Source organism: Carassius carassius, chromosome 42 (genome assembly GCF_963082965.1).
Source record: "Carassius carassius chromosome 42, fCarCar2.1, whole genome shotgun sequence".
Taxonomy (NCBI): Eukaryota; Metazoa; Chordata; class Actinopteri; order Cypriniformes; family Cyprinidae; genus Carassius; species Carassius carassius.
In genome coordinates this window covers 24,662,918-24,684,341 of record NC_081796.1, presented here as the reverse complement: position 1 = coordinate 24,684,341, position 21,424 = coordinate 24,662,918, and the positions used below count along the sequence as shown (strand labels likewise).

Genomic DNA, 21,424 nt, shown 5'->3' with positions numbered 1-21,424 from the left:
GTCCCGGGAGGAAAGAAAGATCGATCGCTGTATGATTCAACATTCATCAGACAGATGAGGTACTGTAAAACACTGCTGCTCCAGACTAATATCAGCACTACACAAACGCTTGCTTTGCTACTGTTCTCAGTTTCAAGTTAATCATTAGAATACTGACAATAATAATAATATAACAACAACAATAACAAAATTCTTCAGGAAGGTTTAAACTCAAACAGTGTAAGCAGTGTTATGCAGTACAGAAAAAAGACAAGCACTTTTTGAAATAGATACATATATATAATATTTCCACAATGACATATATAGTTTGAAAGGCAACTTTATATTGTTTTAAATGGCAAACATGAGGGCGTACAGACACAAAGAGTAGAGCTGCCAACGGATTGCAAAGACAAAACAGAAAAACTTCAAGGATGTTTAAAAGCCCTTGCTCTCTGTCCGGCCAAGTGACACGAAGGGTCTACAGTAACAACACATCCTCGTGAAAAACAGCTTTAATGCAGACTGTACAGTGATTGTACATTTCTGATGTTGACGAGCGTCTCATTAATTCACCTTCTTGTCCTATGCAAAATATAATAGTTTTGATGTTGTGTCTAATGCAGCAATTGTTCAATCAAAGTGGTTATAGTAGTATAGTTAGTTACAGGAATATATCCTGCCTCTCAACTCTAATCGGTCTATTTTTTCATATTATAATACCTCATGTTTTCTTTTCATTATTCTGTCAGTAATTTAAATGAATAGTTTACCCAAAAAATTGAAAATATACTGAAATACCAACCAAGATGTAGATTAAGTTTGTTTCTTCATCAGATTGAGAAATTTACCGTACATCTCTTGTTCACAAATGGATCCTGTGCAATAAATGGGTGCCGTCAGAATGAGAGTCTAAATAGCTATTAAAAACATCACAGTAATCCACACCACTCCAGTCCATCAGTTAAGGTCTTGTGAAGCTAAAGGATGTGTGTTTGTAAGAAACAAATCTATCATTCAGGCAGTTTAACTTTAAACTGTCACTTCTGGCCAAAATACGAGTCCATAATCCATAACAACATATTTATTTAGAACTGTTTTTGTCTTGTAAACAGTGCTTGATTTGTGCATATTTCTCTCCTGATTCAGACAACATTTTCACTGGATAAAGCAAATATTATGGATTATGAAAAACATCTTAATGATCAGTTAGTTCATTACAAACACTGTAGCACAATAAAAGTTTTTGCAGTCATGTTGATTACTTCAGGATTATTTTGATGTTAATCAGCTGTTTGGAATTTTTTCTGACGGCACCCATTCAGTGCAGAGCATTCATTGCTGAGCAAGCTACATTTCTTCAAATCTGATGAAGAAACAAACTCTTAAACGACAAGTAAATTTTTTAGCAAATCTTCATTTTGGGGTGAAATATTCCTTTAAATCAAGCTTAACACTTCTCTACTTTTTTTAAAATAGAATTTACGTGGAATATTTATTAAAGGGTTTAGTATTATTATTGAATACATAAAAATCACGACAACATTTAGCTTTGAAAGCATTCTGTCAGTCTAATTAGTTCATTAGAAGGTAAACCACATGATTTAATTCCAAGTACACCTTTTAAAATTAAAACCATATCAGATTTTGTATCACTTACCTAGCTTTGTTAAGGAAACATATCTTTGTAAAGTAAACAGAAACTATTTGCAATTAACTGGCCTTGATTTTTCTTTTGGTACTAAGTTAAACCGTGCATTTGAAACACCTGAGATATTAACAAATGTGTTGTGGTGAAAATGTTTTCTTTAGACCTATTAGACATTCTCAAATTTGTTAAATTAATTGTAAATTGTTATCAAGTTATTTTATCTTAACTCTTCCTTGTGTAAAAAGGAAAAAAAAAGTACTTAAAAAAAATTAAAATTAATAGACTAAATAGTGAGATCAACACATCAATGTATCTGGATAATCACATAAAAACTGCAGTCACATGTAATATTCTGAGTCATTAGTCACTGAAATCTTATATATACGTCTGATCTGTGATTTAAGTAAACTGACACTGGATTTTAGTCCAAGCTCCAGTTATTATTACTCCTCAAACTGAGCAGTTCAGATGGGGAGTTTCTATTTGGATGTGATGTATTGTGCTGTAAGAGCAGTGAGGTGCCTTCATCAGAAGGTACAGAGGTGATGCATTACTTTGATCCTCGGATCTTGAACCTTGAACCTACAACCATTACTGGTCAGATCATTAACCATTAGACTCCCATCACCTTGGTGGTGATGTATGCTAATAATTTTGATTCTTCATCATTTAAAAATGAGGACCAAACTAAATATAAATGGACTGGTCCTACTGGAAAACACACAACGTTTTCCCCTATCAAACTATCTCTTGCTTTTAATCCTCTTTTATATATTTTAACTAACTAATACCTTTTTAGACGAAGCAGCTTCCACCATTTTAACATTATATGTTGTTCATGGCTTCATGGCATCGATTTGTACAACAAGCAAGGAATGTATGAATGCAGATTTGCATATAATAACAAACGTGCATTCAACCGAACACACACACAAACACGCTATTTCTTTGTTATATGCAACCTCATGTCTTCTGACCGTCATGGGTGATCTGTTCAACCTCTACAGGTCTTTTTTTCTGTTCTTCGTGTGGTTCTGCTCAGCTTTGGATGGGTCTGGTTTCTCTGGTGACATCAGCTCCAGGAGATCCACGAAGGCCTTCTTGATATCAGCTCCAAACTTGTGAGAATCCTACAATCCAGAAAGAAAATAGACACAAATTAGCATCATTTTCATCAAACACTTTCGTAACCAGGTGTAGCACCATAAAGAAAGCCATGCATGTTATATTTGCTATGAAGGGATCTTTCACCCAAAAATGGAAATTTTCTCATGATTTAGTCACCCTCATGTTGTTCCAAGCCTGTATGTATTGAATGAATGTTGGTAACCAAGCAGATGCTGGTAGCCATTGACTTTAAAAGTATGGAAAAAAAATACTATGAAAGTCAATGGCTACTGGCAACTGTTTGGTTACCAGATATCTTTTTTTGTGTGTGTGTTCAACAGAAGAATGAAATTCATACTGGTTTGGAACAACTTGAGGGTAAGTAAATGATGACAGGATTTTCATTTTAAGCTGAGTTCAGACTGCACGATTTTCAAAGTACTCGGGTCACTGTTCTTTTCACACTGCATGACTATCTTAGCCAGCATTCAGTCACTGCTGTGTTCACACTGCACGATGGATCGGCGACAGAAGGTTTCACACTGCATGACTTTACAATAGGAAGAATCGCCAGCAAGTCTGTCTGGCACGCAAACTATGTTTCACAACCAAACACCCGTGAGATGTGACAAGGAAACAATGGGATATCACACGTGCAAGACCGGAGTTTTCAGGTGAGACCGGGATAGCTCAGATGAAACATCAAACAGACACGGGTGCTCCTGCTAAATTTATATTAATTTATCTTCCATTTCATGGGTCCAAATAGACCGAGAAGAAAGCCTTTTTCTGAAATGAAGCCATGCTTGCTGATATTGTGGTTTAGAACTCCTCGCCGTTGCTCTCTCATTGGCTGTCGGTCATCGCCGATGTAGTTTTCAGTCAGAACACTTTTCAGACAGCATGATTTTGAATCGCCGACAGGTCCAGGTATTTAGCATGCCAAATATCTTACGGGCATCGGTTACTCGTCGGTGATTCTCTCAGATCGTGTCTTTGCTCATTCACATTGCGTGATTGTCACTCGTGTGAACGAGCACAGATTTGCCTGTGATTTCGGGCATTTGTCGGCGATTTCTCAAAACCTGTCGGCGAGCCAAAAACTGGTCTAAAATCGTGCAGTCTGAACTCGGTTTTAGGGGCAGTCATGGCCTAATGGTTAGAGAGTCGGACTTGTGTATATATAAACTATGTAGGGTTCATTTATTTTTATTACAGTTTTAGTTTTCAGTTAGTAATTTATAATGTTCTTTGTTAAATACACTTTGCATTTAAACTTTATCTTGCTTCTATCAGTAGACTTATGCTATTATTTATATTTGTCAATATTTTTAATTAGATTTTATTTTTATATTTTCAGTTTTTATTTTTGTTTCAGGTTTAGTTGTTTTTTTGTTATATGTTATACAATTTTAGTACCAGTTTCAGTCAGCTGCCAAAAAAATATTTCACCTTTTTCATTTAAGTTTATCATATAAAATGTTTAATTTACTTCAGCTTAATTTCAATTAACAAAAATAGTTTAGTGTAGATCTTAACTTCAGAAAGACATTTTATCATTTCATTTGCAAGTCTGTTTTTATGTGGTTTCAGAAAATTGTTAATGAAAGCACAGTGTACTAACAGTCTGAGGACAAGAATGTTTGCAGGAAATGTGCAAGTTGATCATGTTTTCTCCGATGATGATGTAAGACACACCATAACCGTCATCTGCAACCTGCCAAGAGCACACAAATGATTTAATGAATTTAATGCACACACACTCAAAGTACCAATTGGTTTAAGAGTAAATTTGTGAATGTGCATGAATATTTCTGACCGGGCCAAATCCTCCACCGCAGGTGGTGTAGTCAGGGTGGTTAACGAAATCAAACAGCTCCACCTGCTGAAGAGGAGTCTGACTGGTGGAGAGGCGCCACGTTTCTGAAAGCACCTGAAGAAAACACACACATTTAATATTACATCATGACATCACACAAATCTTTTTTTTGTAATAATTTTTATTATTTAAGCATTATTTCAGTAACAAGAATTATAATTTTGCCTTATGGTAATGAGAACTGAAAGCAGAAATTTTCTTTGCACAATTGTTTCATTCACTTATGACACGCATACAAAATACAGTTAAACTTCCTTGTTCTGCAGATATATAGTAACTGCTGAGCCCTTCCCTGAGTTACACACCTCTTTAAGGAAAGGCGACTCCTCTCCCAGATATTTGGACACAATGTAGAGGCAGAACAGGTGTCTGTCTATTCCTCCTCCTGTCATTGCCATCCTGTACATTTGCTGGTGTTTCTCAGCCGCCGTACGGAAGAGATGCTGACACACATCTTTACTCTACAGGCAGAGAAAGATGCTCACATATGCACTTTTTTTTTGTGTGCTCGATTTGTGAATTAACTTTTTTTTAAATGATTCACAGTGTAGCAACACAGTGAGAAATAAAGTAATCAAATGCAAAATAAAAGTACTTAAATTATTCTATTAGTTTATAAAAAAAAAAGAAAATACAGAATTTAAATGCATTTTTATGACTATCATCATAACCTGCATCACTCATGGTGATTAAATTGAACGTTAAATGCATGTGTGTACTGGAACTGTTCTTCATCAGTATGTTTATATATTAGTGTATGTGTTACCTCTCCGTCCTCCAGAGCTCTGACAAAGGTGCAGCTCTCACTGGTGCAGGAACGCACCGTCTCAGTCCGGCCCTCGCGAAATAGACGGGTCATAGACGCTTCATAGGTCAGAGTGAACGAGCCTCGATTCTGGATGTGAGTTAGGAATGAGAGCAGAAGAATGTTATTGTTTTAATTATTCAGTCAAGTTTATATTTTAATACAATATAACTACATAAAATTGTTAGAGTGTTATGGGTGGTTGCTAATGTGTTGGCAGGTGGTTGCTATGTAGTTGCTAGGTTGCTTCCGGGGGTTTGTATATTTGTTAGAGTAATGCTAAGCAATTGCTAGCCTATTTTATGTTATTACTTTCTCTCAGCATGTTACTGGCATGTTTCTAGCTTCTAACACATTGCTAGCACATTTTATCACATTGCATACATTTTTTAAATACTAATACCATATTTTAACATGTTTTAGTGTTCTAAGATGTTTTAACATTAACACATGCTTCTAACATGTTTAGCAATGAATCTAGCATGTTTTAACACGTTATTTAACATGTTTCTAACCAGTTTATTAAGCTTCTAACATGTTTTAACATATTGTTAGCATGTTGCTAACAAGTTTAACATGTTTCTAACATGATTAGTATGTTTCCAACATGTTTTATAGTTGTTAGCATGTTGTTCACTTTGTAACATGCTTCTAACATGTTTAACATTTTACTAGCTTGTTAAGTATTTTTCCTAACATGTCTTAATATATTGTTGGCCTGGTGCTAACATGTTTAGTGTGTTTCTGACATGTTTCAAAGCATTGCTAACATGTTTTAAAATGCTTCTTACATGTTTAAAATGTTGCTACCAACTGTTTTAGAACTGTTTTAATGTTTAGAACATGTTTAGTATGTTTCCAAAAAGTTTTATAATTGCTAACATGTTATCTTTTTTAATATCCTTCTAACATGTTTCTAACATGATTCAACATGCAGTTAAGTTTGGAAAATGCAGCATGTTTGGATCATGAATGTACGGTGGCCGAGACAGCTCAACACGCTGCAACTTAAGAAAACACATGCAAATTGAAAAACATCAGCAAGTGAAGAAAACATCTTCATCAGTTTGACAACACAAGTGTTGCAAATCATCACAACACATGCATATAACGAAACGCGCTGCAAATCATCACAACACATGCATATAACGAAACACGCTACAAATCCTCACAACACATGCATATAACGAAACACGCTACAAATCATCACAACACATGCATATAACGAAACACGCTACAAATCATCACAACACATGCATATAACGAAACGCGCTACAAATCCTCACAACACATGCATATATCGAAACGTGCTACAAATCCTCACAACACTTGCATATAACGAAACGCGCTGCAAATCATCACAACACATGCATATAACGAAACGCGCTGCAAATCATCACAACACATGCATATAACGAAACGCGCTACAAATCCTCACAACACATGCATATAACGAAACGCGCTACAAATCCTCACAACACATGCATATATCGAAACGTGCTACAAATCCTCACAACACATGCATATATCGAAACGTGCTACAAATCCTCACAACACTTGCATATAACGAAACGCGCTGCAAATCATCACAACACATGCATATAACGAAACGCGCTACAAATCCTCACAACACATGCATATAACGAAACGCGCTACAAATCCTCACAACACATGCATATATCGAAACGTGCTACAAATCCTCACAACACATGCATATATCGAAACGTGCTACAAATCCTCACAACACTTGCATATAACGAAACGCGCTGCAAATCATCACAACACATGCATATATCGAAACGCACTACAAATCCTCACAACACTTGCATATAACGAAATGCGCTGCAAATACTTCACCACACATAAAATAAGAAACGCAAATCATCACAGCACATACACACACATTAAGAAACAATTAATGAAACATTGCAAATTTATTGTCATTAACCTTGAAATTATATTTAGTTGAGAATATTAAAGTTAGCCATCTTAAGTAATGTTTTACATTTAATCATGTAATTATTCAGCTTATTTAGGCTAATAATATCCAAAAGATAAAGGAATCATGGTGTTTAAAAAAAAAAAAAACCTCACCTTTCAGTTCACCAACAACTCCACTGACCAGTAGCCACTGCACGATAAACAAATCCAAGTCGGGTCTGACACTTTTTGAGGTTTCCTTGAAACATTTCCATTGTGGTCAATGCTATTTGCAGCGCGTTTGTTAATTGCATGTGTTGTGAGGATTTTCAGCGCGTTGCGTGTTGTGAGGATTTGCAGTGCGTTCTGTTATATGCAGGTGTTGTGATGGATTTGCAGTGCGTTCTGTTATATGCAGGTGTTGTGATGGATTTGCAGCGCGTTCCGTTATATGCAGGTGTTGTGATGGATTTGCAGCGCGTTCTGTTATATGCAGGTGTTGTGATGGATTTGCAGCGCGTTCTGTTATATGCAGGTGTTGTGATGGATTTGCAGCGCGTTCTGTTATATGCAGGTGTTGTGATGGATTTGCAGTGCGTTCTGTTATATGCAGGTGTTGTGATGGATTTGCAGCGCGTTCCGTTATATGCAGGTGTTGTGATGGATTTGCAGCGCGTTCTGTTATATGCAGGTGTTGTGATGGATTTGCAGCGCGTTTGTTTATTGCATGTGTTGTGAGGATTTTCAGCGCGTTGCGTTAATGCATGTGTTGTGAGGATTTGCAGTGCGTTCTGTTATATGCAGGTGTTGTGATGTATTTGCAGTGCGTTCTGTTATATGCAGGTGTTGTGATGGATTTGCAGCGCGTTCCGTTATATGCAGGTGTTGTGATGGATTTGCAGCGCGTTCTGTTATATGCAGGTGTTGTGATGGATTTGCAGCGCGTTCCGTTATATGCAGGTGTTGTGAGGATTTGCAGCGCGTTTCGTTTATGCAAGTGTTGTGATGATTTGCAGCGCGTTCCATTATATGCATGTGTTGTGATGATTTGCAGCGCGTTTCGTTATATGCATGTGTTGTGAGGATTTGTAGCGTGTTTCGTTATATGCAGGTGTTGTGATGATTTGCAGCGCGTTTCGTTTATGCATGTGTTGTGAGGATTTGCAACACTTGTGTTGTCAAACTGATGAAGATGTTTTCTTCATTTACTGATGTTTTTTCAATTTGCATGTGTTTTCTTAAGTTGCAGCGTGTTGAGCTGTCTCGGCCACCGTATGAATGCGGTGTTTGCCACTAACTGAATGGAAAGGGCTCAGGCCTTAGTTTATTTATATGAAGAGATTTATTTGTGTTATCTATTAATTTGATTTGGAGTTTGATTTAAATTAAATATTTAAATTTTGCAAAATACATTTTCAGAATTTTGTCCAAACAGTAATGAAAAGGACATATTTTCAAATTATAATTTGTCTTAAATCTCATTTTGTTAAAAAACAACAACAACAAAAAAACATATATTTCTAACATGTTTCAATCTTATTATATGTAATTTCATTTTAATATATCATAATATAATACAGATATAAAAGTCATATGTGTAAGTAATATAAAAACGAAGTCAAGATAACTACATTAAACGATAAAACAATTCATCTAGTAATGAAAAAATACAAACAAAACATATTGTGCCACAGTGTTTGTAAAGCAAAACAGTTTGTGAAGCATATTCATAGATACTATGAGTCTATTCTGCTAGTGTGAATTGGAGGTACACCACTTGTGGTTTTTTGTGGGTGAAGTCTTACCCTATAATAGGCCAACTGTAGAGCAATCTGAATGAAGGCATCCGGGCTGATTTTACACTTTTTGATGGCACCTTTGCCAAAGTCTTGAATTGGCAACACATGAAAGTCTACGTCATCGGCTAGTGTCTGTGCCACAGCGAGAGAGCGTTCGATACGCTCCTGACACTAAATACACATACAGGAAGATGTATTATTCAATGTGTCGATTTGCGGTCACTGTATATGTCCTGTCTGTAAACATGAGAAGGTGTGACGGTGTGTTTGTACCGCTACAGGTATGTCCCAGCTTAATCTAGTAGGTGGAGGAAGGGAGGAGGCAACGTCTCCTTTACAGTGACCTTCTTCATTATAACCCAGCTGGAAACAATCGGTAGTCATCACATACTGAGAAAGACAGAGAGACAGTGGCATAAGAGAACATAATAACGACTAGATGGCATTAACTGAATAACAATGCAAGTCAGCAAACGAATAGTGAAAGTTTTAAGTAAGTGTAAATGGGTAGCTTAACCAAACAGATGTTAACTAAAACAGCTAAAATATTTAACTGAACTTAAGATGAAATAAAATCAAATATAAAAGTGAAATGAAAACACACTTTAAAAAATGTAAACAAAAGTGTTGCCATAGAATTACTCAAAAATAAAAAGATTCTGAACATATAAAAATAAAAGCTAATTCAAAATATTTTTTATATTGTTTATTTATTAAAAAAATGGGTTGATAGTGTATTGTTGTTTCCTTTATTTTTACATTTAGATTACATTTACCATCATCTAAAACATAGATACGTTTATAATGCAGTTAAATCTAATCTTTAGCAAAATTCTAAATTAATATATATATATATATATATTTTACATACTGTACATTATAAAGTTGTGATGCCTGAATTCACTTACAGGATTTAAAATGATCAATTAATTTTTACTGTTGTTGTTTTTTTTGTTTTGTTTTTTTTAGACAAAATAGAACAGAATTTTTATATCAGCCATAACATTAACAAAATAACTACCTGATTATTATTTCCACTGCAATCCGTATTACATAAGAATGATTTAATTAAAACTAGATTATGACATCTTATGCTTAATACAATGAATGAATCCTGTGTGAACCACCAGCAGCATTATTTAGTTTATCTGATAATAAAGTTCTTTAACTTCTTTATTATCTAAACACATTCTCTTCTGTGTCTCACCTCCCACACGTGAGCCATTATAGGTGCGTCCGCCCAGGAGTGTTCAGCATTGAGGCCGTTCTTCCCATTCTTATACAACACCACAGTGAACGACTTATCAAACCACCTGAAACACAAACACAGTGTAAAACACTGCCATAGTAAAGACAGAGACGATCATGTCTCGCTGTGTACGACGCAGTTTATTCTATTTACAGTTCAGATTACATTTAGCATCTTTGTAACATAACTGATGGATGAAATTGGATGAATATCTCACCTGTCGTAGCACTTGCCGTGCAGAAGGGACTTGGCGTAGCGATCCAAATTGCCGGCAGGATCATCTCCCATCATGCCTTGTTCGTCATCATCCAGGGCAACGAAGAATGCTGCTTTCTCAATGCAGTCCAGAGATCTCTTATTAACTCCTGAGCTGAAGAACTCCTTCCTGGCCTGAGCCCAAGGGATTCTGGGAAATGAGGGTCAAAACATCTGAGCATTCATAACAAGAATTTGAAGAAAGAATCAAAACTCAATTCTAAAGAATCTAAAATAAACTTGGATTTTATAATGTTTTATGTTTTATATAAGTGAAAAACAATTCTTAATAAAAATGCATGTGAAATACCGAAATAAGGGTTGTTATATTTAATATTTTTTGTCTTTTATATAATAAAAAGACAAAAACACAACTAAATTACTAAAGCTTTGAAATTACAAGATTTAAAAAAACAACAGTCTCTCAAGGATACTAAAATACATTACATTTTTGTTTTTAACATATTTACACACACCACACATATATAAATACTGTATATATATGATTGACAGATAAATAAACTGTTATGAATAATTACGTTATTAATGAATACAACCTGCAAAGATTAACTTTGGTTAAGGTTGTGTAAATCACTAAATATGAGCAATAATAATACAGATGCTGCTTTGAAAAAAACATGATAAATTAGAGTGAATTTTAATTCCATCAAAGTTGTCTTAATTCTTGATTTACATTGACTGTATCTTGGCCTACTTCTATAAAATCTGTATTTTCAGTTTCTTTACATGTTTGTTTTCTAAGAGTGTCGGCAGACACTACCTGTCCCCTGCGGTCAGGGCTGCCAGTTTGGCCTCTCCGGGCACTGGGGGCGACGGGTCGTCCAGGATATGCTGAATCTGGTGCTCGATCTCTCTGGGAGACAGCAAGCGGCCGGCGTGGTACAGCCACAGGCGGAAATAACGTCCTCGGTGGAACACCGCCACATACTCACTGTCCTGCCAGTGGATCAGGGAGTCTAAATACACACAGAAGACTAGTAAATACAAGCAGGTTCTCACGGTTTGCCCTCATGTGTCCTGTATTATGTGCTTTTCAAGCATCAGCAAATGGACCAAAAAGTAGATCAGAAGAATCTCAGAGAGAAGGACAGATCCTAGTGCGTATCTGGGTCAGTATGTGTGTACGGTACACACCAGGCCTGTCCGGGGTGGGTTTGTTTGTCTGTGTTGTGTCTGAGTTTATACAGTAAGACGTGTTTGTACTTTTGACCCTTACAGGAAATAGACTAATGTCAAATATCTTAATATCCTAGAAAGTATGAGGAAATGTGGTAGATGAAAAGCTGAAAAATGAAACAGTTTAAAGAGAAGAACAAATAGGTGTTAAAAAATATATATTAATTTTATTTATATATATATATATATATATATATATAAATAAACACATATAAGATGCCTTTTTATGTATATTTGTTACAAACACAAACATATATAAATAATTCTAGTTGTCTTTAGTAATTATAAATAGCTATCTATATCTAAATAATTATATATGTAAAAGAATCATATTTTTATTGATCAACTATGCATTAAATTGATCAGTGACAGTAAAGACAGTCATAATGTTAAACAAGGTTTCTATTTCAAATAAATGCTGTTCTTTTAATCTTTCTATTAATCAACGAATGAAAATGTTTGATTCCACAAAAATATGAAGCACTGATTAATTAACATTATTAACACTGATAATGATAAGAAATGTTTCCTATCAGCATATAAAAATGATTTCTGAAGGACCATGTGACACTGAAGACTAGAGTAATGATGCTGAAAATTCAGCTTTACATTGACATGAATAAATTAAATTTTAACATATATTCAAATAAACAACAGTTATTTAAAACTGAAATAATATTCCATGACATTGCTGTTCTTACTGTATTTTTAAACAAACAAATGTAGCCTGGGTGAACATAAGAGACTGATTTCAAAACCATTAAAAAATCTAGCCTTACCAGTCTCTTCTCCTGGAATGCGTGTGGTGTTGAAGATCCTCTCACATTGAGCAGCACACAAAGGCACATTTAAAACCGGCACACGACTCTAAAAGACAGAGTTATACTGTTAGTCACTGTAACTTGAACCAAAACTTAGGTTTCCTAAGTATTTTAAAACCTCCTTCACCCACAATTAAAGGGACAGTGCACCCAAAAATATTATGAAAAAATAATATTTATTCTTACTACAAATTTTATTTGGACTACCGGTTTAAGCTGTTATTGCTACTGTACCTTTAAGACCATTAATGAATACCTAAACTCCACATGGCATAGTTCAAAAGCTCAATCATCTAAACAGGCCAAGCTGCAAATATGATTATATATAAATGTGGATATATAAATATGCTAATCTGCTTAGTATGCAAATAGTTTAGTTGCCATGAAAAACCAGATTGAACTCATGATGACGTTTTATGGTGTATAACATTAGGTTGACAAATGCACACTAAACTTTCAAAAGACAAAACATTTTCCCATTATATGTTCTCTTTAATAAAGCTATGCAAAACACTGACTCGGTACACACACCCCTGCAGGTCTACCCTATACACAATCACAGTGTCCATTACCCATCCATAGCCTAAAAGTTCAATGCACAGCTAAAAACAGGTCTGCGATCAATCTCTGTCATCGCTTGGGGCAATGAGAGGTTTCACCCATCGCACAATCGCATCTGTCAGCACTGCAATGTGGACTCACAGGTTTGATTTCCTCTCTGTTGAGTTTCCTGCGGTACAAGAGACACGCGTGCAGTGTGTTTCCTGCTCTAGCAGCTTGAATCGGTGTAGGTGTCACATAGAGGAAGTCCTGAGGAAGAAAGAGTAGCACTCAAGAGGCTTGATTAAAAAAAATATGAAGCACTTAACCACAAGAACCTTCTGCTTAATGCATCTGAAAATGTTTTCACTGTGAGCTGTACCATTCCATAGTAGTTGCTATTGACCATGAGTGGGCCACGCCCCCTCAGGTAGACATACTCCTCCCACCAATCACTGACCTTGAAGATGCAGACACAAGAAAAAAAGAATTCTCAAATTAAACCTAAAAAAACAACAACAACAAAAAAAACAGGTTACGACATCTTTGTACCATCCTACAGTTCAAACCCACTAGCAAAATATGATTTTCAGGTCAACATGAAATTAAAACTAACTGTATTTGCGGTCTTATTAAATTAATATTAAATGTAATATTCATTTTAATAATAAATTACAAATTTAAACATAATATTCAATAAATATTACATTTAATATTAAATTCAACTTATTAGCACACTATTCTAAAAATAAATCATTTTTTATTAAGATTTTTAATGTTATGTAAAGCCCATATTAAACACCCACTTTTTTTGCTATGCAACAGCCATATTAAATTTAATATTTAATAAATACTAAATTCCTTGTCTCTGCTTATTAGGACACTTTTAACAAAATGTAACAGCATCTTCTCCTCAAATAACCTTTAATTAGGTTATTATTTTTATAAATATTAATTTAAACTACTAAATTCCTCATTTATGCTAATTAACTATTTATTCAAAATTAAATAAAACTGTTTGTTTGTGTAATCTTTCATTAAAATGTAATTAAAATGCAACTGTTTTGTGCATGACTTCTGGTATATTTGGTATGTAACGCCCATATTAGACTTAATATTTAATAATGGTACTGTTATGTAATATTCAAACTGAACTTAACATTTAATAATGGTAATGTATGTAAAGCCCATATTCAAACTAATATGTAATAAATAATACATTTTAAATTCCACATCTTTGCTTATGAGCACACACTTTGTTCTAAATAAAATATTAATGTTCATAAACTTTCATCAAAATAAAATAATAACGCAATTATTTCTACTCATCACATCACAAATCCTTCTTACTTTCAACCTATCTCCCCAAATCACCTTTATTGTCTAATTTTTACAATCCAATCAATTCCTGTTGCATAAAATCAAATTCCATCCTACATTTTCCTTATATGTCAGAGCCAACCTGAATGTTTAATGTGAGATTACAGAAGCAAAAGAGGTTACAAACAGCATTTTTAAAGGTGCATTAGAAGACCAACAGGTATTGTGTGAAGGTAAGGTGTATGGTTTGCTGTTTGCTCTCACATAGTTGGATGCCCACAAGGCTTTCAGTTTGAGGTACCACTGCAGGCGGTTTCCCAGACTGCTCTCAAACTCCTTGGCCAGAGTCGTCATCCTCTCGTATTCAGAATCGCTCATCAACAGACGCGCAGATTCCAGGTACTACATGTGAGAGAGACGGCTTGGAATGTTTTTCATTTAAAATGGTTTAGTGATATATTTTGGTGAAGATGATGACATAATGATGATCTCACCCTCTTAACAGTGTCTTTGACTGCAGGAACAGGCAGGTTGGGCAAAGACCCCTGGTAGCTGTACAACAGAGGCTGTCTGCCTGAGAAGATCCGGACCATGGCCTGAAAACAAGCATATTTGAAGGTAAAGTGTGATTTAGATGTTAAAATACTCTCTTATCCAGTTTAATATGCCTTGACAATTAGGTACAATTAAAATAATTATAGCATGCTTCCATCGAACCGACACCAACTGACACAAGAGCACTGGCTCCACCAATGCTGTAAATATGTACACGTAACCTTCATTAACCGTTTGGGTGGTGGTAGGTTAGGTGTGTCTGATAGTATGACTGTACTAACCGCCCAGATTTTGGTGGTGTTGGACACTTTCCCATGCTGTTCAAACATCCAGCCGTGATACGACAGTAACTGCTTCAGACAAAGCCTCATGGTGAAGATCAGCGAGAACCAGAGCAGAGTGCTGAACAAGACAGCAGAAACCACCGTCCGGCACTGAATGCTCAGAGAATCACTACAGAGAAACAGACACAATATTACACTGCTATATGCAATTCTTCAATAGATGTTTTATTAGTTCTTAGGACACTCAATAGATATGTTTCCATCACCCCGTTTTTATGCGCATTTTGACGTATCATATCAGAAACGAGTGATGGAAAATAATTTGAAATATCTATCAGCAAACTTTTTTGATGATTGTTTAATATGCAAAATCAGGTTATAGATATTATTATGGTCTCCAACTTAAAAAAACTAAATGTGCCTAAGTTCTCATCTTTAAAGTATGATATTGTCAGTGACAGTTTTTTTTTTTTATCATGGAGTGAATCATTATTTTAAAAATGGAAACAATATTTGTTGACAAACTGGAGACATAACTTAAATCATTTTTATGAAAATCTTTTTTTACAATAAACATACATATAAATATATATATTTTCTATTCAATCTAAAAACATGTACATTAACATTCAAAAGTCTGGGATCGATATTTTAATATTTTTAAAGAAGATTCTTATCCTCACCAGGGCTACATTTATTTGACTAAAATCACCAATCTGCAATATTTTTTACATATTATTACCATTTAAATAAACTCTTTTCTATTTGAATATAATGTAATTTATTCCTTTGATGTACAGCTGAATTTCCAGCATTTCTCCAGTCTTCAGTGTCACATGATCTTTAGAAATATTCTGACTTGCTGCTCAACAAACATTTCTTGTTATCACTGCTGAAAAACCTGCTTTTTGATGACTAGTAAGTTCAAAAGAACAGCATTTATTTGAAATATAAATCTTTAGCAATATTACAAATGTCTTTACTGTCACTTTTCATCAATTTAATGCATCCTTGTTTAAGTTAATATATATATACAGTACAGACCAAAAGTTTGGACACACCTTCTCATTCAAAGAGTTTTCTTGATTTTCATGACTATGAAAATTGTAGAGTCACACTGAAGGCATCAAGGGCTATTTGACCAAGAAGGAGACTGATGGGGTGCTGCGCCAGATGACCTGGCCTCCACAGTCACCGGACCTGAACCCAATCGAGATGGTTTAGGGGTGAGCTGGACCGCAGACAGAAGGCAAAAGGGCCAACAAGTGCTAAGCATCTCTCAGGGAACTCCTTCAAGACTGTTGGAAGACCATTTCAGGTGACTACCTCTTGAAGCTCATCAAGAGAATGCCAAGAGTGTGCAAAGCAGTAATCAAAGCAAAAGGTGGCTACTTTGAAGAACCTACAATATGACATATTTTCAGTTGTTTCACACTTTTTTGTTATGTATATAATTCCATATATAATTCCACATGTGTTAATTCATAGTTTTGATGCCTTCAGTGTGAATCTACAATTTTCATAGTCATGAAAATAAAGAAAACTCTTTGAATGAGAAGGTGTGTCCAAACTTTTGGTATGTACTGTATATATAGAATTTTTAATATAAGTCGCACAAAGTTAGCATCATCTAAACATTTCATTAATGTATTATTACACATATGAGGGACACAAAACTGCATCTCTTCTACTTTTTCCTGAAACTAACTGAAACAAGGTGTGTTGAAGTACACACCCTCCTCGGGCATTTTCATGAGTTCATGGGTGGGATCCCCCATTCTTTTAATATGTTTCGAGGTGAGTTGCATAAGAGGATGACAATCATATTTGAAGCACTAACATGGTTCACACTGCAGATAATTCATTTGTTTTGCTAGTTCTGAGCAAGGGGTCAGATTTCCCTGTGGTAATGTGACCTCTATTACCTGACCGGCAGATGTTCTTGGATCTTAGCGATGAGGCCCATGGAAGGGTCAGAGCGTGTGTACATGGTGGCCAAGATCGCAATGACAACAAACAGCCATGAGGACGGGCTGGCGGGATACACACCAGTGATTACGTTGTTCTGTACAGGAGAAAGATGGACAGAATAAACAAAAGGCACTACGAAATCCAGCTGGGGAATCTGTGAGAATAACTGACATAAAAAAAATATCAAAATATCAAAATGAGCTATTTGCTTTTGTAATAGAGATTATATCATGCATTTTAGTGTTTTTCATTTCATTTGTGCATTTTATTCTAAAATAAATAAATGTTTGTTTTTATATCTAATTAAAAAACTATTTTTGACATTAACCACACCTACATACACATAACAACAACAAAAAAAAATTAGCTATTTGCTTTTGTTATAAAGATTTTACTGTGAATATTATTGTTCATTTGTGAATTTTGCTTTAAAATGTTTTTTAAACAAAAAAAAAATGCATTATCAACATTAATAATTACCACATGCACAAAAAAAACGTAAACAGGCAGATTTATTAGTCGACAAATTATCAAAATGATATATTACATTTTATTGTTCTTTGGTGCATTAATATATATATATGTTATATAATAAATAAATGTTTGTTTTCATTATAAAATATAAAAATGCATTATCGAAAAATAAATAAACTATTACTAAATGTCCAAAAACAAAACGGCCAGATTAAAATAAAAATGAGCCAATAAAAAGATTTGATTGTGCATTTTATTGTTTATTTGTGCATTTTATGATAAAATTAATAAATGCTTGCTTTCATAATCAAACATAAAAATGCACTACCAAAGTTAAGCACACTATTACATTAACAAATACATAAATAAACATAACTCAGACAGATTTAGTGGATGACAATATAAAATCAAAAAGAGCTATTTGGTTTTATAATAACTATATTTTTTGTTTATTTTATTGTTAATCTGTGCATTTTATCCTAAAGTAAATATGTTTTTTTTTTATAATCAACTGTACAGATCCATTATCAACATTAAACGCACTAGTATTACAGAAACAAAAATACGTAAAAAATGGATGGATTTTATAGATGACAAAATAAAATAAAACTTAGATTTGCTTTTGTAATGAAGACTTTATTGTGCATTTTATTGTTCAGTTGTGGATTTGATCCTAAAATAAAAAATGAAATAAAACACTACAATACAAAATCTACAATACAAGCTCTTTTAAACCAAGTCCCAGATTTATCATATAAAATACACCACATAAAGGAATTTAAATGCATTGCAAATAGCTCTTCATGTAACCTATAAAGCCGTTAGTGTGTGTAATGCATGTTTACCTTCAGCCGTGTGACGCGTTTCTTCCAGGAGCGGACACCTGAGAGATAGACCTGTCTCAGGGCCTGATGGGACAGCTGCAGGTCGATCCCCTCTGGAGTGATCGTGAACTGAAACGCCACAGCCTGATGGGCTTCTGCCATTTCTAAAGAGAGTGTGAAACAAACACAGAGGCTTTTAAAAACGGCAGCTCAAATTTGACTGCAGCAAAAGCACAGTAATTTGTGCATACGAGTGCATGATCCCAGCTCTTTATCTCACTTACACTAAACTGAACATCATCAACCAACCATTACAAGTTCAACATGCAGAGCTATGTGGCTCAGTGGTAGAGTATTGTGTTAGTAGCACATGGTTGCGGGTTCAATTCCCAGGGAACACATGTTAGGTAAAAAATTTTAGTCTGAATGCACTGCAAGTCGCTTTGGATAAAAGCTTCTGCTAAATGCATAAAATAATAAATAAAATCACATCTACATCCAGACAAGATGTATCTATGGGAACTGTGTTGTTATGGCAACCAGGAGCAAAGTGTTTTCTTGTGACTACCAGTCTGCTCAACCAAAACACTGTTACTGTATTCTTCAAGATTCATCTTCATATGTACAGTGACGTTCACTGGCTTGGTAAAAGAAGCTTTACATTGTCCAAGAATTATTAAAATAATGCATATAAACAAACTACACATAGCATTGTTAATGTCAAATAAATATAAATACGTTAATAGAAATATAAAAAAAAAACTAAAACTACTAAAAATAAATCTCTAAGTGAAAATTTAACATATAAGAATAAAAAAATAATAATATTAAAAATAATATATAAATAATAAAGGAGAGGAAATGAACAGAAAGAAAAGGACGTGGTAAAGTATTGTGACCTATACTCGGAATTTGTGCTCTGCATTTCACCCATCAAAGTGCACACACACACACACACACACACACACACACAGCAGTGAGTAGTGAACAAACAGACACACCATGAACACACACCCAGAGCAGTGAAAATAACACTAAATATAAGTATGTTGTAATAAAACAAGTAATTTTTTTACACCATTTGGATTTAATGAATGTAATTTTTTAATATCATGAATTTGAGTCAAGAACATCAAGACATGCTTTTTCATAAGTAAATTTTTGATTTTTTTAAAAATCTTTGTTTTTTTAAAGGCTACTAATTTATTTAAATAAATTATTTAAAAAATAAATTATAAAATATTTAAATAAATTAGTAGCCTTTTAAAAACATTTTCGCAGTTGGAGTTAAAATATGTATTTATATTAATTCATATCTGAATTAAAAAAATGAAACTGATGAAAAAGCATGTCTTGATATATATATATATATATATATATATATATATATATACTGTATATAAATGTGTGTGTGTGTGTGTGTGTGTGTGTGGTTTGTGTAAGTGTGTGTGTAATTAGTGGAAAAATCTTTAATCATTAATCAAAGTTCTGATAAGAAAGAACGTTCAAAACACTGAGTATGCAAAAGCAATCCCACGTCATCCCACGGGACACCGCTTAAAAATGCAAATGAGGCGCTTTCACCAGTGACCAGAAGAGGGCGCTCCAGAGAAATGAATTGAATGAACTTTAACCCAATTAAAAAAAAATACTTACATTAATTTACATATATTGAACTGAAGCGCTGGAATATGTCAATTTGAAATAAGGAAGCAAAATAATACTCAATAATAATAAATAATTAATAAAACGCAATAAAAAAATAAATGGCTTAACACGACATGTAAATCCGTAAAGAACAGGTGCTAGGTTTATCGATTAAATTATAATTTAATCCTCCAACAAAGCCACCGACCTTGATCAATAGGGTTTATTGCATAACAAAATAGTTAATCATTAATTACCTTCAGAAATCAAAAAAAAAAAACCTAGCGGGTGAAACAAACATAGAGCCAAAAAAACAAACAAAAAAAAAAAGCATGATCAGCATGTGAGGAGATTTTTAAGATCGAAATGACAGCGTGCAGTTAAACTAGGAGTCCAATGTCATTAAAATAGAGATGGAAACGTATTTAAAGTATGATAAAGGCCAATAACGGATGATGCTTGCCACACCAGTTCTAAAAAAACGTATCCTGTATAAAACATCCCACATATTTCCATCATCCATCTATCATCACGCCTCATATTAGCATTAGTATCAGAAATAAACATCCCTACCTGCTATTTACTGATGTTACTGATGACGGGAACAAAGTGACCGACTCCTCTCCTCCCTACTGCTTTTGAGGAACAAAAACATAAACAAATAATAACTAATAAGCGCGTAATAACCCCAATATAGATGCTGAGGGCTCACTGGTGTGAAACGTAACTGAAATACCTCTGACACAAACTGAGAAACAATGTAACAGATACAGCGAAGAGGGCGGGAAACAAGAGGCTCGGAGTCGGAAGTGCGCTGTGATTGGTCAGAAGGCAATGACATTTCTGTGGAGCGAGCTGGCAAATGAGCGGATAGAATGCCGAGCAAAGCGTTGGAGGCTTCGCTGTGATTGGACGTCAGAGCTGTCAATCAACGATCACGGGCAAGCAAGCAGCAGTGATGGTTTACTGAGCATATACCGATTATATGTTTGTACTATATATATATATATATATATATATATATATATATATATATATATATATATATATATATATATATATATATATATGCTTTTACAATTAAATAAGAATGTCGGAGATGCTGAGATGATACAAAGGAGAATCTTAAATCTTTTTTTAAATGTGT

At 34.4% G+C, this 21,424-nt stretch overlaps 1 protein-coding gene across 3 annotated transcripts in view; it reads right to left on the bottom strand.

Moving 5' to 3' along the window:
• LOC132124296 (carnitine O-palmitoyltransferase 1, liver isoform-like) overlaps nt 1-21,102 on the bottom strand; it is a 55,731-nt gene extending 34,629 nt beyond the window's left edge. Inside the window, exons 1-20 of one of the 3 annotated variants that reach the window (XM_059535256.1) lie at nt 21,014-21,102; nt 20,851-20,909; nt 18,652-18,794; nt 17,287-17,426; nt 15,359-15,530; nt 15,017-15,118; nt 14,787-14,924; nt 13,585-13,662; nt 13,365-13,472; nt 12,621-12,708; nt 11,426-11,621; nt 10,607-10,795; nt 10,348-10,453; nt 9,414-9,530; nt 9,147-9,311; nt 5,383-5,511; nt 4,922-5,077; nt 4,557-4,670; nt 4,362-4,454; nt 299-2,760 (exon numbers count right to left, since the gene is read on the bottom strand). In XM_059535256.1, coding sequence (XP_059391239.1) covers nt 2,632-2,760; nt 4,362-4,454; nt 4,557-4,670; nt 4,922-5,077; nt 5,383-5,511; nt 9,147-9,311; nt 9,414-9,530; nt 10,348-10,453; nt 10,607-10,795; nt 11,426-11,621; nt 12,621-12,708; nt 13,365-13,472; nt 13,585-13,662; nt 14,787-14,924; nt 15,017-15,118; nt 15,359-15,530; nt 17,287-17,426; nt 18,652-18,792 — 2,361 coding nt within the window. In that variant the 5' untranslated portion in view covers nt 18,793-18,794; nt 20,851-20,909; nt 21,014-21,102 and the 3' untranslated portion in view covers nt 299-2,631. The other 2 variants (XM_059535257.1, XM_059535255.1) reach the window with 2 other exon arrangements.
• Between the last annotated feature and the right edge of the window lie 322 nt (nt 21,103-21,424).